At 33.9% G+C, this 17,199-nt stretch overlaps 1 protein-coding gene across 2 annotated transcripts in view; it reads left to right on the forward strand.

Moving 5' to 3' along the window:
• The window catches only part of NCAM2 (neural cell adhesion molecule 2), a 520,048-nt gene that overhangs the window by 374,763 nt on the left and 128,086 nt on the right, over positions 1–17,199 (forward strand). For both annotated transcript variants that reach the window (XM_055313808.1, XM_055313809.1), the window contains exon 9: positions 10,709–10,859. In XM_055313808.1, the coding sequence (XP_055169783.1) occupies positions 10,709–10,859 (151 nt within the window). The remainder of the gene's footprint in view (positions 1–10,708; positions 10,860–17,199) is intronic.

Here is a 17,199-nt window from a genome sequence, read left to right on the forward strand (position 1 = left end):
GAATTAATAGCAGATTACATACTACGGAAGAAAAAAATTTTAAAAAAATTTTAAGAATTTAAAAAAAAAGATACTACAGAAGAAAAGATTAGTGAAATCAAAGAACAATATAACCTATTCAAATGTATACAGGGAGGAAACAGACTAATATATTCTTTCAGTAGTCCTGTCTTTTTGTTTTGTTTTGTTTTGTCTTAAGTATTGACCAAAGATGACATAGGATAAGGGCTCTATTTGTCCCATTAGTTAAAGCAAAGAAAAATGTTCCCAAAATATTTTTAGTTTCTTCATACTAAAGTGGAAAAAAATCCATTATAGAATATCTTGTAGGATTTGTATAAAGATATACTAATGGCAACGCATAGTGACTACAATTAGCATTTATTGAATATATGGTATATGTCAGGTATTTTTTAAGCACTTCATATAGCATTATTGTATTACTTCCTATTTGGTATTATGCTTCTGCTTTTAAAACTTCTTTTGTCTAGAATTTGAACTGGATTACCATACTCCTTAAACTGGTTACATAATTGATTATAACATTTTCAATGTACCTAGAACTGAGCTTACCTAATCTTATATGATTCTAACTAGTTGTGGGAAAAAGCAGCAAAGAGTAAATACAGTGTATTAGACAACTTGTACTGTGATAACTCTAGCAAAATAAATGACATTGAAATATCAGTGCCTTTCAATTAAGAATTTTATGGATTTTTATGTATTGACTTTGGGTTCAGATCTTCTCTACATTGTTCCAACAGTTCAGGAAATGATCTAAAGGAATAGATCCATCTTGACTGTGCTGTTTATAATTTCCCATGGTAAATGTATGATGTAACTGAAAACAAAGGCAAAAGATTAGAGAACAGTATAATGAAATTTCATGTCTATTCTTCACATTTACAGGTATTAATATTGTGTTATTCCAATTCTAGTATTTTTAATATTGTGCTTCTTCTATTTCCAATGACTATCTTTGTGCCAGACAGTAAAACATTTTAAATTTTAGAATAAAAAACATGGAACCAGGTGACCTATGGATTCTTCAAAGCCTTAAAATCATGAAATCTGTGCTTATTAGTGATTACTCATACTACTTCCAGAGCAGTATGACTTAATAACACAATATCAATGTTCACAAGTTAAGTTCAGTTATGTGACGTAAGTCATTGCACTACATCTGAGTATCTTATAATAAATGTTGACTAGGAGGGTTTAGAGTATAATGTGCCTCATTTTTTCACAACCCTTTTCTGTCTTTCCATGGTTGTGTGACATGAAACTAAATTTTACCTTAATAGAGGATGTGATTTTTGGATCTGAGTATCTTCTTGGCTTCTTTACTTCTTATTGATTTTTTAATAACCAGTTGTTCTTACATATCTTATTTTCCATTATAAAGGATACACAGAAAAAAAATGGGACTCCAGAAATGATAGTGACCATTCTATTTTTCTTGATTTCTTAACCTTGGAGAAAGCACTGGAATTTTACATAGATGATACTTTGAATCAGTGGTATATTCTAAGTCCTGACTTTCTATTCTAGTCCCATACTTATGACTTAAATTCGTGTGTTTTGAATTTTCTAAACAATCCTGATATCAAATATTTTGTTTTATTATCCTTAGGTTAGATTTAAATGCCATACATAATTACACAACAAAAAATAAGTCTTGTCAGGCAGATTAGCCAACAGTTATGCCAGAATTATGGTCAGTTATACTATAAGCATATTCTTCTTATTAAAATTTACTTTCTTGAAGCTCTAATCACAATGAATGGCCATAATAAGTAATAGTGAATATCACAGACATGGGGTCATGTTACTTTATATGGCTTTGACCAGTATAAATTTCAGGGAGGTGATGCATAATCATTGGAATCCTAAAATTTTAAAACCATTGAATGGTATCATTGAGTTCATATCAATGTAACACTTACAAGACTGACCTTTCACACCAAAGTCATGGTCTTTGAATAGGGAAGGTCATCCTGATGAAGAGCAAAGTCAAGGATACATGCAAACCGTCCACAAATGTGATGGCAATTACAGACAAATTTAATATCTAGAGTTTTATTTTAGCATTATGGATATAATAAAATATGAATCCCATTATTCAGTAATTTAATTATGTGTGAAATGTTTTATCATTTATCAGTAGGATTTTGCTCTCCTATGGTAGTTTCTTTGTCCTATTTTAATTTTGTTCTTTACTGAATATATTACAAATTTTTCATTGACAAAATATTATAAATAATTGGGATGTAGCTTATGGGACTGTGAGAAAAGTCTAGCAGTAGTAATGCACTGGTGAGTAAAAAGAAGATAGGAGAGTTATTATTTCTCTGTGAGACAGAATACCCTTCGCTATCACAATGAAATGGATGTTGTATAAACTTATATATTTATCTCTTGGATATGGATATCAGATGTTTTATGCAAATTTATTTATCATGTAATAACATATGCTAAGCTCTTTACAAATAGTCACTCGTTTAATCTGCATAGCAGATTATGAGTGTTGCACTCCCATTATACAGAGACAGAAACTAAGATACAGCTGAATTAAGTAATTAACTCCAGGTCATAAAGGTTGTAGGTGGCAGAATTATGATATATAAACTTTCCAGTCTGGTTCTGCCGTCTTAGCTGCTATGTTATGCTAAAGTTGGCATCAACACTCGGGCATTAATATGAAATAAGCAGTTCACATTCTGAAAACCCATCATTTTGACAACTGTTAGTTGGAACCCACCTTATATAATTTTTTTGAAGTTAAAATCTGTGAAGAGTTTATTCTAGTTTCAATTTATATCAACATCTCATTTATTAACATTTCAATTTTAAATATCAATTTTAAAGTACTGAAAATATAATATGGAACAGAATTATGCCAGTTATTAAAATATGGGTACATATCATAAAAGATGAATATATGCATGCATATGTATAATTTATAGACATACAATAGTTTACTAATGATAGATTATATTTCCCATCCTGGGCTCTGTGACAGAAACCTAGAAATACTCTCTTCCCTTTTTCTTTCATCACCATTTCTCATCCAATCATTCACTAAACACTGTTGATTCTCCTTTAAAGCATTTATAGAATGTATTCACTTCTCTCTATCTCCACTACCACTACCTTTTCTTAGCACCTTATCCATGCAGTATGCTTCCCATGGGCCTCCCTTCTCCCTCTTGAATTCATCCTTCACCCCACAGCATGAATGATCTTTTCAAAGAGCAAACACATTTGCCTTGTAGGCCTGAAACCTTTCATATCCTTTTCCAATTGCTTATGGAACACCCAAATTCCTTCTTTAATTTTTAACACTTTTATTTACAAATAATCCATGCAGGATGCAATTCACTCATTAAAGAATACAATTAAATGCCTGTTAGTATATTTGCAGAGCTGTGCAATTAACCACAAAATCAATTTTGGAATATTTTTCATCATCTGAAAAAGAAATTCCTCCCCTCTTGGCCATCACTCTCCATCTCCCCAAGCAGCTGCCGATATACTTCTGTATCCATAGATTTGTCTCTTCTGGAAATTTCATATAAATGGAAGCAGTCAATATGTAGCCTCTGTTACTAGCTTTTTTCACTTAGCCTAATGTTTTCAAGGTTCATCCATATTGTAGCCTGTGTGTAAGTATTTAATTTCTTTTCATTGCCATATAACATTCCATTGTATGACTAGATCCTTCTATTTATGCATGCAGTAGTAGATGGACATTGTAATGATTTAATTTTGTGGTTTTATTAATAATGCTATCATGGACACACATGTATAAGATTTTGTGTGCACATATATCTTTAATTCTCTGGTGAGTGTAATTGCTAAGTCATAAGATAACTCTGTGTTTAATATTCAGGATAACTGTCAAATTTTTTTTTATTCAAACCACCTGCTCCATTTTTCATTCTCACCACCAGCCAATTTGTCCACAGCTTCACTGATACTATTATCTGTCTTTTTGATTACAGCTAGCCCAGAGGGTGGGAAGTGGTATTGTGGTTTTGATTGACAGTTTCGTGGTAGCTAATGATGTTGAGCATCTTTTCATGGTATTACTGGTCTTCCTTTGACTTTTGAGCCTCATTACAGCAGTCCTGTCCCTCTCTGGCCACTTTATCTCTTGCCCCTCTCCACTTTATATTGAGTATTCTAGTTCCAGTGAGCTTCTTTCATCTTTCTGAATGTGCCATTTTTTTTCCTTCTAGTTCAGACCTATGTAGTTCCCATTTCCTTCCTCCTTTGTTTCTTCTTTTAGCTTGGCCAGAGCAATTTTGTCAATTTGTGATGTGCACAGTTGTGCAGAGCCTGACACTCACAAGGGCCCTGTGTGCTTCCATGTATTGCTGTGGTTGCCTTGAAATTCACAATAAGTTTTAGACAAGATATCCCACATTTCATTTTGCAGTAGGTCTTGAAAATTATGTAGTCAGCCTGGTGCTGGACCCATCTTTATTACTTATCCTTCAGATCTCAGTTTAGACAAACATACCTGTAAGACATAGTCCCCCACCTCCATAGACTGTATCATGTGTGTTTCCTGAACCTCATCTATACCAGCATGCATTATGATTTGTCATTTTTTTTATCTATGCCCTTTGACCTATGAAACTACAGGCTCTGCCTTTCTGATTCATTATGATGTCCTCAGAAACCAGCAGAGAGGTAAGATATGTAGTTCAACCCCATAGTTATGGCTCAGCAATGGGCCACATAAGGAAAGTAATTCCAAATATGAACTCCAGGGCCAGACAGCCTTGACATCCAGTGCTATAATTTGTAAGATGTGTGGAAACTGCATATTTGATGTTTTTGTTCCTCCATTTCCTCATCTTTATTTTTTAAAATATTTTTATTTATTTATTTACTCATGAGAGAGAGAGAGGCAGAGACATAGGCAGAGGGCTTCCTGCAAGGAGCCTGATGCAGGACTCAATCCCAGGACCCTGGGATCATGACCTGAGCCAAAGGCAGATGCACAACCACTGAGCCACTCAGGTGGCCCATTTCCTCATCTTTAAAGTGGGAAAAATAATAGTCCAAATCTCATAGTAGTAGTATTAGGATTAATTGGGGATTTAGTGAACTAATAAATGTAGAACATTTAAAATAGTATCTTAACTACCACTGTTACCTGCTATCTGTGCTATATTCAGTTCCTATTTGTTGAATAAATTATTGACTCTATATACAAAGAGAGAAGAGGGCATTAGAACCTAGGGAAAAATTATGTAAATTAAGAAATTACATTGTTCATATCACTCTTCCTTGCATGAATTTGCAATGCTAGAAAGAAGGGTAATTATACAAAAGATCAGTTTAGGGAATCAGAGCAGGAAGAAAATTAAGAAGCTGGGAGCAAGCTCAGAGGAAAAAGAAATTAATGCTAAGAGTAGGTATAGGAATCTTATAAGGAAGGAAGAGAATCTTTCTGTTTAAAATTCTTGCAGAGGGATCCCTGGGTGGCGCAGCGGTTTAGTGCCTGCCTTTGGCCCAGGGCGCGATCCTGGAGACCCTGGATCGAATCCCACGTCGGGCTCCCAGTGCATGGAGCCTGCTTCTCCCTCTGCCTGTGTCTCTGCCTCTCTCTCTCTCTGTGTGTGTGTGTGTGACTATCATAAATAAATAAAAAAATAAAAAAAAATTAAAAAAAAAATTCTTGCAGAAATTATTCAACTTAACCCAATGTTAACATAATTTTGAGAGGTTAGCTTGAGTAAATTAATACCAGTAACCTTTGGAACATATTTCCTTGTTTATGTAATTAAGAGTTATGCTTTTACATTACCTCAAAGTATTTGAAGTTGCATTTAATTTACAGTCAATGAAGTTAGAATGCCATTACAAAAAGGCAAACAGAATGTATGATATAGGGATGCATGGTTTCTGTGTGTCTGTATTTGTCTTGGGTCCGGTGTGCTGTCTCTGTTTGCCAGTTCAACATCAGGAGAGCCTATGTACCCTCACTCTCTTCTCTGTGCCTACTGGCTTCTCTCAGTTGCTTCATATGCCTTCTGGGGGCACCAGCTTTAAGTTCTCTCTATAAACTGTTCCTCTTTCATTATTCTCAGATCATAATCCAAAACTCAGTTTATCAGGGAACATTCTTCTCACTCTACCCCACCCCTCCATTTACTCATCCTTAAAATGGAATTTTGGCATTCCTACATGGTACTTTTCAGTTTGTTTGTATTATTTTTTCAAATTAATATCTGCCGAATTTTAATCTCCCAAAGGGTAAAAATGGTTCAGTTTTGCACAACATGTATCTCCAGTGCCTGGGTGCTTTTTGTAGAATAATTGCACAAGAAAACAATTGCTGAGTAACTAAGTGACATAATTCACAAATCTCCCAAAAGGCCAAAGGAGCCAATGACATCAGTATATAGAATACAGATAGGGAATATCACCACCTCAAATGTGTTGTATACTACAACTGGGTTCTAAACCTGGCAATAAATATCTGGTCAGCACGGTCACAAAAACAACCTGTAAACATGATACATTGCATAATTTCAAATGTCCAGCAATTAAAATTGACAACAAAATATTTGTGTTGGAACTAAACTCTAGAAGGTAGTTATCACATAGGTATTTCATTAAGTGATTCTTTTTTTATCATTAAGTGATTCTTGATTGGACAGTAAGCTCTATCAATAAACATTTTTTCAGTACACTCTATAAATAACCATTTTATAAAAATATTGAAATATCATTCAAATAAGCAGTTCTTAAATTGACCTTTTGGAAAGGCAAAGAATATAACATTAAGTCAAATCAGAGTGTCTTTCTGTAAAGGATTGGAATAATAATGTATAGTCAGGCACTTTACTTTCTAATCATCTTACTTAATGCAGTGATATACCCTGAAAATACTAGATGGACAGCTAATATGCCCATTAACCTGTCTCAATCAACTATCAGATTCTTGCATGAATATTTGGTAGGTGGTGAATCAAAGCCAAGATATAAATTAATTTTCTCTCAGAAATATGTAATCCCTTTTTGTAACACAAAGAGAAAGATGTCCTTTGAAATGTCAGATATGAGAAGGAATGACTTTGGTCTTCTAATGTAAGTATTTGAGACAAATGCACATTGTAATTATTACAGAGTCAATGTCAAGTCTGAAAATGACTTATGATTTCTCAGGGAATCCCACACTTTCCCAAAGAAATTCTGTTCTTCCAGAATTTCTGTTAATAATTTCAGATACAGGGATCCCTGGGTGGCGCAGCGGTTTGGCGCCTGCCTTTGGCCCAGGGCGTGATCTTGGAGACCCAGGATCGAATCCCACGTCGGGCTCCCAGTGCATGGAGCCTGCTTCTCCCTCTGCCTGTGTCTCTGCCTCTCTCTCTCTCTGTGTGTGTGTGTGTGTGTGTGTGTGTGTGAGACTGTCATAAATAAAAAATAATAATAATTTCAGATACATTGAAAATAACTTTTCAATTCCAACATCTTTACTAGTATCATACTAATTTTTAAAGACACCAGTCTTTCCTAAGTCAAAAGCCATATCATTTACAGCAGGTAATAACATGAGGACCTGTTTATTTTCAAAGGAGGCATATTTTCTCTATCAATTCTGTGAAAGAACAATGTTTTTCCTAATAGAAAAATGAAGAATTTGTTTTGTATTATTAAAAAGGTATTTTATCACATTAATAAAGTTACTAACTGCAAATTTTTAACTCATAGTAAATCATAGCTGGAGGAATACTTTTCCTTTACTCACCTATATCTAAATTTCGCTATAACTTAATTTGCTTTAAAGATATTAGAATATAATGGCCCTGTTCTTGGTACTAGTCCAGGTGACTTTAACATAAAGTGCCATAAAAATAAAAATGTTCTCACATTTGTTCAACTATAATATCCTACAGGATGAATTCTGAAGTTCCAATTAGATTAGAAAAAGTAGTGTGTTCTAAGAAAAGCACAGAGTTCAAAGTAGTACATTTAATAATTATATAAAACAGTTGATTTATTTTGAATATAAACTGATATTTTCCCAAGAAATTAAAGGGATGATGACAGAACCCTGCCATGTAAACATAGAAGAGGTAAAGGGGGAAAGGTTGAGACAGGTCTGTGGAGGGTGCTTATGGAAATGACAGTAATTCAGATTAATTGGAATCCAAATTAATGGTATCCAAATTATAAAGTGTGCTTAAACAAAAAATCGATGTCTTAGACAGAAAGGAGATGTCACATGGAAGTCCTTAAATGTCAGGCTGAGACATTGGGATTTTATTCAGATGTCAGTACAATGTTATTCATGATTATAGAGCACATGGTATATGAAACCTTCATGAAGTTGTTAGGAGAATTAAAAGTTTGCTTTTAGAAAAACTTGTTCTTAGCTACACAAGAAATAATTTCTGCATCTGCAATGAGACTTTGCTAGAGAAACATAGGAAATAACATTATGCTGATGGCTTTTGCAGAGTCAGGGAATCTTTTTCAGTTGCATTCACCCTGAGTGTGATTGTTCTCTCTGAAACCCAGAGATGCCCGTTAGCATTCTTCCAACTCAGCAGCACGACTAAATTTACAAATAGGAGAAACAGAGAGCAGATAGGTCCATGGAAATACAGTTGGTAGACATTGAACATAATGTTGAACAAGATGATAAACTGAGATTTATCATCACTTACCATGTAAATGGATAAAGACTCAGCAACTGATCTAAGACTGAAGACATGGTCTACCATGGAGCATGGAAAACGATTAGTACCATTCATGGAAGGAAAGACCACAGGAGTAGATCATGTTGTGCTGGGTGAGGGAGTGATATGTTCAGATATACCCATGCTGATTGAAAAACATCAAATGGGCATGTCCTGAAAGAGACATATCTGGTTCCATAGCTCTCCCGGGAAAGAGGAATATTGCCTAGAGAAAGAGTGACTACAGGTCATGACAACTGCTAATATGGGAGGCGATGAGAATGTCTAAGCAGAGTTCATTGGTTGTGTTCAGGACAGAATACAGGGTCCCCCAAAGAGAGGAAACCTCAACCCAGACTAACAAGTAGTCAGAAAGTGACACTGGGAGAAAACACAATAGAGTGTGGGCGTCCTGAAAGCCAAGGGAAGTTTGCACATAAGGAAGGAAGGGTAGTTTGTAGGGTCCAATGATAGAGATGCAGTAAGATAAGGAAATAATACTCATTTAGTTATCAAAAAGTAGTTAGTTACTTAGTATAACAAAGTGACCATTCTGCTTTTTTGAGATTACTCATTCTAATTTTAATTTCTGTGAGTTTCTGCATTTTTTTTCTCTTCAGTAAGTACTTGGGTTGGCCACTGAACATCTTAATTATTGGAAAAAGAGAATGTCTTTTGCTTGAAAGCCTTACCTTACTATTTTTTAGCAATACTTGAGAGCTGAGGAACATATATTTGGTCTGATCTGGGTCACATAATACATTCCTTGCATGTTTTTGTTTCTTTGTTTTTGAAAACCATTTTACGATCATGATAGTAAATGAATTATGAGTGGCTGATATGATTGCATAGTAATTGCATTCCTTTATAAAACTAGAAGGCAAAAAAGTGATCATACTGTGTCCCAATCAACTTCATGTTTGAAAAGGAGCTTTAAAATAGTCTTGATATTAATAAAAGAAAATAAACAAGTTTTAATGATACAAAGGACACATATTGAAATTCATTTGAATTTCAGTTATATAAAAAATTAAACAGCCATTATGTTATTACATAATAACTTACATATTTCAAATTAAATGTATGGCATGTAGTTTTTATTGAGGCACTAAAACCTCAAATATTGAAAATAATCAATTCAGTAATATTAAAGTACATATTACAAATGAATTATAAAATGGCAGATACCACTATATTTCCTGATTGTGCAAAGTAAAATTCAGTAAAGTAACTACCTCTGTTTTAATATGTGTGCTATCAAGGTATTTAAATGATTTAAGAAAACAATTGTAGGCATACCGATTAGGTTGCACACAAGAATTCTTATTTGCAATATAATCTCTAGGCTATTGGATTATGAGCAACTCCTTGATTTGCATCAATATTCATAGGGCATGTGATTAATCTTTTTCATGTTGTTTCCATTTACTTTCTAAGAATGACTTACATAGTGCTGTTTTTAATAATTTATCTGTTATAAATATGGTACCTAACAGACTTTGGAGCAGTGCTGTTTCATGCATTCAAAATAAATATAAATTCTTCTTAAAGCTTTAATTTTCATACATCTTTATACACTGACTTTACATGGTGAAATGGAAACTAAAGTGAAGGAGGAATATCATTTTCACTGGTGGGTTGCAGCCAGAATTGAATGGGCATTGTTGTTCCATTCTGTTTGTGAGGAGCATAATTGGAAGCCAACAAAGCCCTTCCTAGAACATGCAAGCTTTTTAAAAAGCAAAGAGTGCACTAAATTAAGAGGTTGATAAAATATGTGTTGAAGTTTTTACTACATGTTGGTGTCCCTGTAAGCAAGTGGGTGGGTAAAATGGAAAAGCTAAAAACAGAAAGTCATAAACACAGAAACATTGGTTTTTAAAAAAAGTAATGCAGGTAAGACTTTATTTTCGTTTATTATATATGTGATAAACACCCTATGTTTGGTCATAATTTTGCACAAAACAAGCGTAAAATCTTTCTTTTTCCTGAATCGATGTAAACAGAGCCCAGATGGCCGTATCGAAGTCAAAGGGCAGCATGGAAGCTCATCACTGCATATTAAAGATGTGAAGTTGTCAGATTCAGGGAGATATGACTGTGAAGCTGCAAGTAGAATTGGAGGGCACCAAAAGAGCATGTACCTTGATATTGAATGTAAGTTATTTTCATTTTTATGTTTATTAAAACAACTTTTTCTGCTTTGACAAGTATGAGTTTTGGTAGGATCATCGAAATACCTGTGTAGTTCATGATTTGATGCATAGCTCTAGAACTATTGTTGGCATTCAAAGTCAGTTATTAGAGACATCTAGTGGATGTTATAGGACATTTCACAGTACTATATAGATTTAATGGTTTTGATACTACTTGTCCTGAAAACTTTGATTTTCTTTTTTGAAGTGTTTAACCCAAACACAATACAAATTGAATTGCATTAGTTATCAGTAATTGGTCAGTATCTTCTTAGAGTTTTATCTGTTTATTTATAATAGTAATAGTTCTGTGTATCACCTGTGTAGTTATTTTGTTAAATTATTTTGCATCCTCATAAGATATGAAATACTGTTTTTAAGATGATTGTATCAGCATTCATATTTTATCAGAGTAGTGTTTATTGTCTGTAAGTGGGAATTATGACAAGGAGATGTAATATTTGAGGAATATGAAGGCTAATGCACAATCCACCTTCCAATCCCACTCCACTGAGTGGGATTTTAGAATAATTTCACATATATGTTTCTAAAAAGGAAGTAATTTAATAGTATTTTCATTGAATATTTAGGAATCATCAATGTTGGAGATTCTCTGATGTTTGAGAGGACATAACGGTCATAGTGGGGATGTATAAGATGCTCTTATTGACAAAACATTGGAGAATTTCTAGTGCGTTAATATTGATAAAATGTGGTGATTAATAACTGTGAAATAAGATGTATTTTCGTGGAGAATGCCTTTAGAAAGTAAATATTTCCTCAAGAACAGACACAAATAATCCATGTTATTTTACATATTCATAAGTGTTCTTGTTAAGAAATTCATGGAAAGGCCAATTAATTACAAAATTGTGAAGGATATTAAATAATTATTTCACAAATTGCAGGTTTCATTTTCTAAAGGTAGAGAACTTCCAAGAAAGTCCTTTTATTGTCACCATATATCTTTAAAAAATAGAGACCAGCAAAAAAAAAAAAAGCCATAATAACGGTACGCACAGAGGAAGAAGTGATACTGATAACTTATTTAGCTTTATTTCCTAACACTATTTTCTGCTATTTTCCCATTATTTTATATGTATTAACATGTCACATATTAATAGATATATCTTTTTCAAGTCAACAGCATTTGTACAAATTATGAACATTTCTCAAATTTTCAACATCTTTGTTTATATTTTGTAATTCAAAATGAGTATTTTAAGTCAAAATTTACCTTACTATTTTTTTACTTTTTTAAGTGTGAACCTGCATGAGCAAAAATTTAAGGGTGCCAAAACATGATTTATATTAGAGCTGCCCAACCAGTTTGGAGGGGCAGTTCATAGAATACTTCCAGCCTTTTCTCACTGTGCCAAAGAAATGGTAGGCATCATATTCTCTTAATAAAACTTACTTTAGAGCTTGTTTCCTTCGCATTTTGTAAATCTTTAAATGCTTATTTAATATATCCTAGAATTACTACTAAATTATTGCTATAAGTACTCAGAAAAGTGGAGCTCATGAGAAATGAGCATTGTTGATATTTCCGAAACAGAGTAAGGCTGACTGGGTCCTATAGGCAATATTAGGTTAATATATCAGTGCTAGGTTTGGTGCTAATTAGTTGTTTGACATGCATCCCTGGGACCTTGATTTCCATATACGTGAATTAAGAAGGTTAAGGGAAGAAATTTGTGGGGCTTCATTATACTTAACCATGTAAAAATGCTTTTACTCAAGTATAGTCACATCCTACAATCCTAGAACTTCTTAATTGTCCTCCATGCATGCCTACCTGAGTTTTCATTATGAAATAAATAACAAGTTAAATTAAGGTCTACAATTTCTGTCCTGTTTTAAAACTTCATTGAAAAGAATTTTAAAATGCCATACTGGAGCAAACCGAGAATCTTTTCATTAAGCTGTTTAAGATTTAGAATTGGTACTGAGTGACTGTAGACACAAAATGAATAAAACAGAGCTCATGCTTCATTAGAACACTGGGATTGAGAGAGATTTAAATCAAACCTCAACTTGAATTCAAATTTCCAAGAGATAGATGGAGAAAAATATCAAGATAATGTGAAATGCTGATGTATAATGTCATGAGATTTTTAGTTATTACTGATTTCAAATAGGTAGAAAGCAATAGGGTAAACAAATGATTGTATATTGCAGTACAAATTGCATGTTCTTGTGATCTTCTAATAACATGACGACTTTAACACACACACACACACACACACACACACACAAATGCTTAGGATACTCTTTTTCAAGGACTAATATAACGAAGTACAAGTTGCTTTTGATCACAGAGGCATTTCTCCTTTGCTTAAAGGTATAGACATTGGTTGGCCTGTTTAATTTTCTGAAGTATATGTTTAGAATAAAGCTCACCAGCAAATTATACAGTATCTCTTATTTAGCCAGGATCAAAAAGAAACAACTTTCTTTGTAAAAGAATGTTTTGAGAATTCTTTGAACATTCCTTGAGATTGTTGTTGCTACCTGTTGATTAGAAGCTGGCTAGGTAAATCTATTTCAAAGATAATAAAATACTTTGTTTCAACTATTGAACCATTGTCTTAATAATTTTTGTTTTATGGATAGCTTTTAGAGCATGTGATCAATTTTTCCTTTAAACAATTAAACATTGAATTTTATTTTTCTTTATTAAGAATAATTAGAGAAATAAATACCCCTTGTTGACAATTTTATTAAAATATAGTTGGATTGTAGTTATGATGCCAATATATAAAGGGCAAAATGCTAACAGTTTTGACATATGGAAGTGCCTGCATATGTGTCACCATTATCTAAACAAACATTTACATAACCTCCAAGGATTTTCTCAAGCTCCTTTGTAATCTATTCTTTCATTCTCCTCCCCAAGCAACTGTTAGTCTACTTTCTATCACTATAATTTAGTTGCACTTCCAGAACTTTATATACATGGAATCGTACATTAATTTTAATTTTTTACTAAGCACTTTCAGTCAACATACATGAATAAAAAAATTATAATTTGTTTCTGTCTTTGCATTGTGTGAATAAAACAAAGTTAGTTTATTTAGTCACCTGTTGATGGGCATTTGGTTGTTTTAAGTCTGGGCCTATTATGAAAAGCTCTTGTGAACATTTTTTAACATTGTGTAGAGATTTGTTCTTTTTTCTGGAATAAAAATGTCTCTTTGAAGAGCAAAAGATTTTAATTTTGTTCCAGTCCAACTTATCATATTGGACTCGTGATATTTTTCATGTTCCATCTAAGAAATCATTACCTAACCTACGACCACAAAGATTTATGACTAGGCTTTTATTTATTTTATTTTATTTTATTTTATTATTTTATTTTATTTTATTTTATTTTATTATTTGTTTTAAAGATTTTATTTATTTGAGAGACAGAGCACAAGCAGTGGGGATGAGTGCGGTTAAAGGGAGAAACAGAATCCCTGCTGAGTAAGGAACCTGATGCAGGGCTCCATCACAAGACCCTGAGATCATGACCTGAGCTGAAGGCAGTCACTTAAGCAACTGAGCCACCCAGGTACCTCTAGGCTAGGCTCTATTTTTAATGTTTTGTTGATTTGGATTTTGCATGATAGTCTATGATCTATTTTGGATTCATTTTTGTGGAGTTAATATATATTATTTTTTCATATATATATATCGAAATGACTCAGCACTAATTTTGACTTTCCTTTTTCTAGCTAAGGATTTGTCAATATTGTTAATATTTATAAAATACTAGCTTTGGACTTTGTTAATTTACATTTTTTGTATATAAATCTGTTTTCTAGATTGTTGATTTCCATTTTATTTTCAATATTTCCATTCTATATATTTTGGACTTGCTTCAACCTTTGATTATATTATAATATTTCCTTGAAGTGAAATATTAGGTCATTTACTTTAAATATTTCTTATTTTCTAATACCATATAAGACTCTACATTTGCCACTAAAAAATACTTCACCACAATCCAAAAATTATGTTATATTTTTATTGTCATTTATTTGAAAATGTTTTCTAATTTTTCTAGTGATTTCATCTTTGGTCCATAGTTATTTGTAAGGATTTAATCTCCAGATATTTAGTGTTTTCCTACATATTTTGCTATTATTTATTTCTAATTTAATTCAGTTTTGTATAAAAATACCCCCTTAGGTCACCTGGGTGGCTCAGTGGTTGAGCATCTACCTTTGGCTCAGGCCATGATCCTGGGGTCCTAGGATTGAGTCCCGCATCAGGCTCCTCATTAGGAACCTGCTTCTCCCTCAGCTTATGCTCTGCCTCCCTCTCTGTGTTTCTCATGAATAAATAAGTAAAATCTTTAAAAATACATACATACATACATAAATACATAAATAATAATTAAATAAACTCCCTTGTGTGATTTTTAGCCATTTTTCCTTATTGAGACTTATGCCCCAGTGTATGATCTATCTCAACAACTACACAGTGTATATAAAAAGCATATATATTCTGCAGTCATAGAATACTGTGTTCTATAAATATCCATTAGATAGAGGTAGGTGACAGTGCTGTGTAAATCTTCTGTCTTTACTGACTTTTTTGTAGAGCTGTTTTATGACAGTGAGAGTTGTTAAAATCCTCTACCATGATTGTGAACTTTTCTCTCCCACTTTAATCTGTTGATTTTTGCATCACGTATCTTTATTTTTTTTTTTGATTTCTCAGGGTGAGCTTTATTTTTTTTTTTTTATAAATTAATTTTTATTGGTGTTCAATTTACCAACATACAGAATAACACCCAGTGCTCATCCCGTCAAGTGTCCCCCTCCGTGCCCGTCACCCATTCACCCCCACCCCCCGCCCTCCTCCCCTTCCACCACCCCTAGTTCATTTCCCAGAGTTAGAAGTCTTTATGTTCTGTGTCCCTTTCTGATATCTCCCACACATTTCTTCTCCCTTCCCTTATATTCCCCTTCACTATTATTCATATTCCCCAAATAAGTGAGAACATACACTGTTTGTCCTTCTCCGATTGACTTACTTCACTCAGCATAATACCCTCCAGTTCCATCCACGTTGAAGCAAATGGTGGGTATTTGTTGTTTCTAATGGCTGAGTAATATTCCATTGTATACATAAACCACATCTTCTTTATCCATTCATCTTTCGATGGGCACCGAGGCTCCTTCCACAGTTTGGCTATTGTGGACATGGCTGCTAGAAACATCGGGGTGCAGGTGCCCCGGCGTTTCATTGCATCTGAATCTTCGGGGTAAATCCCTAACAGTGCAATTGCTGGGTCGTAGGGCAGGTCTATTTTTAATTCTTTGAGGAACCTCCACACAGTTTTCCAGAGTGGCTGCACCAGTTCACATTCCCACCAACAGTGTAAGAGGGTTCCCTTTTCTCCGCATCCTCTCCAACATTTGTTGTTTCCTGCCTTGTTAATTTTCCCCATTCTCACTGGTGTGAGGTGGTATCTCATTGTGGTTTTGATTTGTATTTCCCTGATGGCAAGTGATGCAGAGCATTTTCTCATGTGCATGTTGGCCATGTCTATGTCTTCCTCTGTGAGATTTCTCTTCATGTCTTTTGCCCATTTCATGATTGGATTATTTGTTTCTTTGGTGTTGAGTTTAATAAGTTCTTTATAGATTTTGGAAACTAGCCCTTTATCTGATATGTTATTTGCAAATATCTTCTCCCATTCTGTAGGTTGTCTTTGAGTTTTGTTGACTGTATCCTTTGCTGTGCAAAAGCTTCTTATCTTGATGAAGTCCCAATAGTTCATTTTTGCTTTTGTTTCTTTTGTTTTCGTGGATGTATCTTGCAAGAAGTTACTGTGGCCAAGTTCAAAAAGGGTGTTGCCTGTGTTCTCCTCTAGGATTTTGATGGAGTCTTGTCTCACATTTAAATCTTTCATCCATTCAGAGAAAGCATTTGACAAAATACAGCATCCATTCCTGATTAAAACTCTTCAGAGTGTAGGGATAGAGGGAACTTTCCTCGATATCTTAAAAGCCATCTACGAAAAGCCCACAGCAAATATCATTCTCAATGGGGAAGCACTGGGAGCCTTTCCCCTAAGATCAGGAACCAGACAGGGATGTCCACTCTCACCACTGCTATTCAACATAGTATTGGAAGTCCTAGCCTCAGCAATCAGACAACAAAAAGACATTAAAGGCATTCAAATTGGCAAAGAAGAAGTCAAACTCTCCCTCTTCGCCGATGACATGATACTCTACATAGAAAACCCAAAAGCCTCCACCCCAAGATTGCTAGAACTCATACAGCAATTTGGTAGCGTGGCAGGA

This window comes from Nyctereutes procyonoides, unplaced genomic scaffold (assembly GCF_905146905.1).
Source record: "Nyctereutes procyonoides isolate TBG_1078 unplaced genomic scaffold, NYPRO_anot_genome, whole genome shotgun sequence".
NCBI classification, from domain to species: Eukaryota; Metazoa; Chordata; class Mammalia; order Carnivora; family Canidae; genus Nyctereutes; species Nyctereutes procyonoides.